Source organism: Etheostoma spectabile, chromosome 17, assembly GCF_008692095.1.
Source record: "Etheostoma spectabile isolate EspeVRDwgs_2016 chromosome 17, UIUC_Espe_1.0, whole genome shotgun sequence".
In the NCBI taxonomy this organism is placed as follows: Eukaryota; Metazoa; Chordata; class Actinopteri; order Perciformes; family Percidae; genus Etheostoma; species Etheostoma spectabile.
In genome coordinates, this window is record NC_045749.1 from 5,957,239 (window position 1) to 5,965,033 (window position 7,795).

At 38.5% G+C, this 7,795-nt stretch overlaps 1 protein-coding gene across 2 annotated transcripts in view; it reads left to right on the top strand.

Moving 5' to 3' along the window:
• The first annotated feature begins 3,419 nt into the window (after positions 1–3,419).
• Positions 3,420–7,795, top strand: part of kcnh1a (potassium voltage-gated channel, subfamily H (eag-related), member 1a) — a 35,949-nt gene continuing 31,573 nt past the window's right edge. The window contains exons 1-2 of one of the 2 annotated variants that reach the window (XM_032540768.1): positions 3,420–3,685; positions 6,325–6,351. In XM_032540768.1, the coding sequence (XP_032396659.1) occupies positions 3,613–3,685; positions 6,325–6,351 (100 nt within the window). In that variant the 5' untranslated portion in view covers positions 3,420–3,612. The remainder of the gene's footprint in view (positions 3,686–6,324; positions 6,352–7,795) is intronic. The other variant, XM_032540770.1, reaches the window with a different exon arrangement.

The following is a 7,795-nucleotide window of genomic DNA, read 5'->3' on the forward strand; positions in this document are numbered from 1 at the left end:
ATTTTAAACTCATTAAAGGTCCCATGGCATAACAATTTCCCTTGTTTAACATTAATATGAGTTCCGCCAGACTGCCTATAGTCCCCCAGTGGCTAGAAATGGTGATAGGTGTTTCTTCCCCTTTTTCTGCTTTGCCCGCCCAGAGAATTTGGCCCACCCATGTGAGAGAGAAAGAGACATCATGGCTTTCAAAAGAGCAAGGTGGCAGTTGGTCAAGGCCACCCCCAGCCTCCACCTTGGCCCCCCTCTTCTCCTCAAAAGGTACAAACTCAGAAATGGCACATACTAAGGAAAGCTCATTGTGGGACTGGCTCTAGTGGCTTTTGGGAAAGAGACATGGTATGATAGATGGCAGATATGGTATTAGGGGACCACTAAGGTCTGTATAAAAACATCCAAAGAGCAGCATTTAAAGGTCATGGGACCTTTAAATGGTACCATATCACCATCCTTTATTATCTGTCCATACATTGACCTTGCCATGCAATATTTGCCAGTGTTCTACCACCAGCTATTAATAAGGGGTTATTCCATATAGGGCATGATGGTAGGGATGCCCCTTTAAAACATTAGAGGGTTGACTATTTTCAAGTCGGTTTTAGGGTAAAACCATAAAGCACATCATGAGATTGACTTGGTTTGTTCAGGTAAAATGCTTTTCTCAATCCCTTTCCAACTTCCTAATTCACTATTGCATGTACGTATAAGCCCACATCAAAAGGAAACCTAGCATTATAAGCAAGGTAAAAGACAAAAACCTCTGGAACTCCCAGTCCTCCACTGTTCCTAGGTCTGGTTAATCTTTTGTAGCTGATTCTTGCCTTTTTATTCTTCCACAGGAAATATGTGAATAATTTAGTAATTTCTTTGGACCAGTAAAGAGGGAATTTGAGAGGAATCACTAATATAAGAAATAACAGTCTAGGTAAAATATTCATTTTAATCACTTCTGTTCTGCCCCATAATGAAAGGGGTAGGACTGCCCATCTCTTGAAGAAGAGGAGGACCATTTAAATCCAAAATCTCATCTATGGAGTCTCAGTGTTAAATCCAACATATGTGATGTGATTTCCGTTGAATGGGAACAGAACCAAGATGTGACGGATAGGTCAAGTGGTTTGGTGGGATGGCTTCACTCTTACTGAAATTCACCTTATATCCTGAAAACTTTCCAAACTCCTCAACTAATTACATCACTTTTGTAATTGACTGGTGTGGTTGTGATAATGTTAATAACAAGTCATTGGCAAATAAATTGGCCTTAAAGTCACAACCTCCAATTTTGATGCCAGTGATTTTCCTCTCTGCTCTGATTGCAAATGCTAGACGTTCTAGGGCCAAAGTGAAGAGGGATGGGGAAGTGGGACAACCCTGCTGGGTAGATCTTGCTGGGAGTTGAAAAGGTTTAGCTATAATGCCATTAGTTTTAATAGAAGCAATAGGTTTGTTATAGAGTGCCTTCACTCTACTGATAACGACTAGTCCAAAACCAAATTTAGACAAACCATAAAAATGGATTGCCTTTCTACCCTATCTGCTTTCTCAGGATCCAGCGATGTGGCAATGACTGGATGCTGTAAAGTGTCACCATTACATGGAGGAGTCTTCTCATATTGTTGGAGGCAAGTCAACCTTTAAAAAACCCCACTTGATCAATATATATCAATGAAGATACTCCATATGCATAGCAAGGATTTTAGTAATTAGTTTACAGTCATTGTTTAACATATAGGGTGGAAATTTGTCATTTAGAATGACCCTTACTGGGATCCTTACTGGGCAGCAGAGAAATAATGGCTGGGTATAATCAGTGGCATAGACTGCTTAGTAAATATATAATTAAATAGTAAAGGATAGCAACAGATAGTCTTATTATATAGGGTGGGGATGGTACAGTGGATATGACACATGCATTTGGTGTGGGAGACCTGGTTTCAATTCGCACTGTGATATTTCAACCAATATGTCCATGAGCAAGGCCTCAGACATATATAGCAACTATAAGCTGCATGGAATAAAAGTGTCAGCTTAATGTAATGTTATCAAAGTCGTCCTTTGCACTTTTTATGACCTTTTAGGGTGAAAGCTAGAAAGTGTGTGCACAATAAAACAAAGAGCAAACACTGACTCAGCCAGCCTCATCCATTAATTACAGCCACTATCATGGGACTATTTTGTATTTTATTGGCAACACTTTACTTCTCCTTGCGAGCCAAAACTGATGTGTGCTCTACTACTAAGTGGACAAAGAAACAGCAGCATCAGGTTTTTTTTTTTTAACCTTTTAATTGGTTAGGCATAAAACTGTTATATCCTGTTCTTCTCTGCAGCACACAGGGCCATGCTGGTTTCCATAGTAGCCATCCAGTTTGAATTGTCAACACATGAACCCAATGAACAAACAGAGGATAGAAAACAAGCAGAGAAACCATAGGTGTGAGACACCTTTCTACTTTAGCTTTTTCTTAGTCTTTTTTTGTGTATTTCTTTGATTGTAATGGAAGTCTTGTTACTGGAAGAATTATTTGAGGTCTTTCCTAGTATGGGAACTGCAGGGTCCAAAATAATTGAACAGGATAAGCTGGGGGCGGGGAAATGTAATCTTTGAAAGAGACAATTTACTGCAAGAGTCAAAAGGTAAAAGATCTATGTCTCAGTATTGCTGCTCCTTTGGGACAAAAATTTCAAAAACCTGACTGTAAGCGATTAAGACATAAAAATAACAATCGTCCCGGGTCGACTGCAGGAAGCTTTCCCTGTTCCCTGTAGCCTACTGTTTTTCTCAGTTTGGTTTTACATATTCACTCTGCTAAATGTTAAACCAGCTTGAATTCCTAAAAACAGAAGATTTTTATTGCATCAGTGTATTACATATAGCACTATAAAGGGGATGATCTAGTTGACAAGCAGTCCTAAACCTAACCTTTCTCTTCAGCATTCATCCTACTCAAGTAAATATACAGAAATACTATCAGCAAAATGTACTTAAATCAAAAGATGCAGCAGGCCTAATTTTTCTGCAAAAAAATTGCCCTTGAATGACAGAAAATGGCAAAAAAAACTGTTTAACAATGCATTTTATGAGTTTTTATGTGTTTTTACAAAGGTATGTACAGTATATCTTGTAAAGTATAGTACCTAGCACATATACTGTACATGTTGTTTTAGATAAAAGTAGTGGAGTAGAAGTATAAAGTAGCAAAATGAAATTACAGAAGTAGATATGAAATTACTCAAGTGGGCTACTTTAGAATTGTACTTATGTACAGTGACTTTACTGAGGGCCGTACATGCAGGAACCTGCAGGGATTGTCAGTTTACACATTGTGTGATCCAGCAGATGGAGCTCCAGGTCGTGTTGGTGGCACATGCGGAGGAGCAGAGCCCCGGCCCCTCCTGCGCCGTGCGTCCGTGCATTTTTTTCGTCTCTGGATGATAAGGTGCGTTAGGAGGCGCCGCTGCACCGGGCTGAGGAGGGAGCCGATGAGCAGACCAGACAAACAGCTCCTACTAAGACATCCACGCAGCATCTCAGAGCCGGAGAGACCATGAAGACAAACGGCAGATCGAGGAGTAAAGAATCACCTGCAGACGACCGAGTGTAGAGGCAGGATGGCGGGGGGTCGGAGGGGACTTGTGGCCCCACAGAATACTTTTTTGGAGAACATTGTCAGACGGTCGAACGGTAAGGGTGAGGATTTATATCGTACATGGAACTAAAGGATTGAAACATTCAAACTGAAGCTGTATTTAGAACATGAGCACATTCATTTACCATCAGCCTGTCTAATCAAGCCAATCAACTAGGCTACGTAAAAAAAACCCAAAGGAGGCTAATTAGTTCGTTAAAAAGTTGGTCTTTTCATTGAGCGACGTAGCAAAAAAAGGTGTTAAAAAAGTCATTTGATATTAGTAATAATTTTCAGACTGACTGAATTCATTTTGTGACCGAGCTCCTGTTGCCAGTGCAGGAGTGCATGGAGAGCGAAAAAGACAGCAGGTTACTGTCATGCAATAGTCTACTGATGTCAAAAGGCTTCTGAAAGTCTTAATTGAAAAATTATATTGAGCAGACATATCCTGTTTGTATACTTTCTATAGGCTTAATGCGAACGCAGGAGCACGGAGTGTAAATATATACTAATGCATTTTTAAAGACATGTCAGCGCTGCATGATCTCTGGTGGGAAAACATCAGCACGATTCCCCTCGAAGCTACAGATTAGTTTTGAAATGAAACTATTAGATTTTTGTTGCTAATGTCTTAGCCCCTTAAAGAGCATTTAATGGCTAATATTAATCAACAGTATCTGAATAAGTGTTGAACAGGAGGCCAACCTCAAACTGGGCAAGTCTATAACTTTTGTTAGTGACACAAATAGGATTCACCAAGCCACTAGTGCACACTGTGATGTACAGATGTGAGGAAAGTTTACCATGTTTATAAGCTGAAATTTACCAAACTTGGACATTTGGGTGTCATTAATCCTTTGGCCTTTCTTAGATCCAATAGGGAGTGACAGGAAAGACTGGAGAGAGTTATGCCACTGGACAGCTAGCTGTAAAACAGAACCAGCATTATTGTCTGTGTTTCTGTACCAAACCACACTTGAAGACAATATTAGACACACACCAGCTAAATTTTTTGAGTAATTACTTCTTCTTTTTTAAATGGAGAAATGGTTTGGTTAAATTAGTTTTTTTTTTTTTTTTTCCTTTAATTTATGGTCAGTTCCCCAAGAGGAATGCCACACCAGCTTGTGTGTCGGTGTGTGCACTCTTTGGGCCTCGCTGTCAGTCTGCCGCATGTAGCATGTAACAACATTAAAATGTTTTATAATGAAAGGGAACTTGTTCAGAAAGGGTGAATACATCTCTCCAGAGTGAGGCTTTCTTTAGGTGAACAGTGTGAGAATCTAGACCCCTAAGGTGTATCATATAAAAAATTGGGTTAGCAAACAGTTAATCTTCCCCAAACAAGGAAGAAAAGAGCCGAGGCTATAATCTGCAGGATGCCACTGAGACCCAGTGACTTGTGAGCGACACAGTGGTGGGTGGGTGTTCACAATCAATGAGATATTTCTTTTTCACGTAACTCTCAATGTTCAAGATTAGAGTGTACTTTTTTGTCTCTATTTCAGATTTGACGTTCACGTCTAGTAGGTCACCACCTTAATTAAACTTCAAATACGAGGAATAACATACAGAAGTCTGTTTTTACATAGCATTCTTCTCTACATTTAAACCTGTCATAGCAAGAAATGCATAGGTGCAACTAATAACATTAATGAGGACTCAGTTCCATTTGAGTGTCGGTAATTAAAAACATGGACAATAACATAGACCTGGCGGCAACTAGAACTCTAACATGAAATGTAGCCAATAATCCAATAGTATGGGTTCTTGAACCACTTAATTGACACATACAGTACCCCGTGAATTGCTCAGTCAAATGTTTTGGGTCTAGTTGTATTCTACGTAGCTATACTGTAAAGTGTATTTGCATGTTTAAATGTTTTGAGGTGAGGAGCAGCAAAGACAATGTAGTCAGGTAGGAACAGTTTATCTAGCTGGTGAAGCAACTGCTAGCATGAATGATGCTAGCAGTTGTATAGTGCACAACTGGTTTTAGTTGTGCACTATATTGGCCACTGTGGTTCTGCTGCGTATATGAAAAAGCCAAGGCCTCCGTTTTTGAGCTCTAACAACTTCTGAAGGAAATATATATCTCTTTAGCTGATAAATGCTTAACTATGTTCACCAGCTAGTCACTAACTGTGTCTGCTGAGCAGGTAGTGTACAGGGATTATAGTTTTTTTTACTGAAAACAGCTGCCTGCTGCCAAAAACAACGCTAAGAGAGTGGACCAAAACAGGATTGTTGTGGGCCTGAATATATTAGCAGCAAAAGAGCCACATATTTCTCTCAGAAGTTTGTAGAGACTAATGAAAAACTAAAAATAGAGGGAACAAGTAAATGATATGATGTCCAGAAACATGACGCCAAATGAATGCTAAGTGATTATATGTCTGCTGCATGTGTAAGTAAAGTGTATGCTAATATGTTATCCACCACAGTTAAGGCCAGCTGTGTGTCTTTTAGCTTGGTTCTGAGTTTATTTGTTCCTTTAGTGGCCAAAAATGGATGAATGCAGCTTTAATTAGCATGAGTCAACAGTAATAATAACACCCATTTCTGGATAACAATAATGTAGTGTTTTTTTCACAAATTAGCTGCATTGTTTTTAGCCTGTAGCCTCCATTCAGGTTCAACAGATGTTTCTCACTGTAATCCGTTAACCTTTTTTCCTTTTTACACATTTCAGTTTGGACATTGTCACATAGACAGACAGGTACAAAACAGTTTAGTTTGGTGTGCTGCTTGTTTTCTTTACAGTATCTATCTCTTTTTAATGTACCACTAAATGTTCTATACCAAATGCTGTTTATTTACAAAGCACTTAACAAAGTAGACATGTAGAGATTATTCAAAATGTTTGGGAAAATTCGCTGCAACACAGCAAATCTAGGCCTAATAACAATAATGAAGCTTTGGACTTTTTATTACTCGCAAGATTAATGTTCATCTGATCATTGTTAAATAACACGTTGGCATGGAACATCTTGTGCGTTGTATTTTGTCAGTGTTCTCATGCCTTTTAGTTGTCATTTCAAGGTGTTTTATTTTAACTTGATCAATAATCTTTTGCGTGCGTGTGTTCGTATGTGGTATAAATTTGTTTTTTATTTCTTCTCCTGCTCTTTCACTGCTGTTGTCACATTGTTGTAGTCTGTGTGCATACTGTAGCAGAGTGGTTTGCTTCGAGATCTGCCATACAGAGAGATTTGAATGTTTTGAGAGTTTAACCCCAGTTATCATCATTGTGATGTGCCATTTAAAACCATTACATATGCTCCTTTTTTTTGCTATTTGCTAAAAGTATGTAGATGGATTTAGGATTGTTTTACTCTTATGCATTTTTAAATTTAAAAAAAAATTCCTTTGCTTTAAAAGTTTGTGCACATTTGAAACAAACATTCATTTTGTAGCCATTGCAAATTTGTTCCATGGCAATTACTACTCAGCGCAATCATTTGTATGCTTGTTACAATCATCCTTAGTTCAAAAAGCTGGCTGTTAAATAAAAAAACACCTACGTTATCCATTCATTTTATGTATTGTGACATGAGGACTATATGGAGTTTAAGTAATGACACTGAGTAACAGTGTGACTGCTAATTATAAAATTGATAAGGTTTTAAAATAGGACGGATGCAAAATAGGCCATTACAAATGTACATGCAACTCAATGTTTACTTAGGTTTATCAACATTTTGACCATTAATAAGTTTTACTTGGAGGCTTTGCTAACATTTCAATATGCAAACAATGCCACAAGAGAATGATTCTGTTTGCCGTGACAGCTATTACTATATGTCGAGTGTACTTGCCGTTAAGGAATACATCCTCATAACCACAACACAACCCAACCACCTCTAAAACAGCTAACTAAGCCTGTACACTCTACTTAAGCAACACAAACAATACAACACAAGCTGTTCTTGTGAAAAGTACTGCTAACAAGCCACTAACTACTAATAAGAAGTAAAGTAAGCTGATATTTTGATGTTTTCTACATAAGTAAGAATTTGTGTTTGGCCTTTTTGTGTGTAAGCGCACCGTGTGGAGTGTGTAATGGGCTGTAGACCATTATGGACACTAATGAAAATCTTCAAAGTGTGTTAGCTCCTGAAGGCTGGGTTACTTAGTCTTTAGGGAGAACCTTACAAGACAAA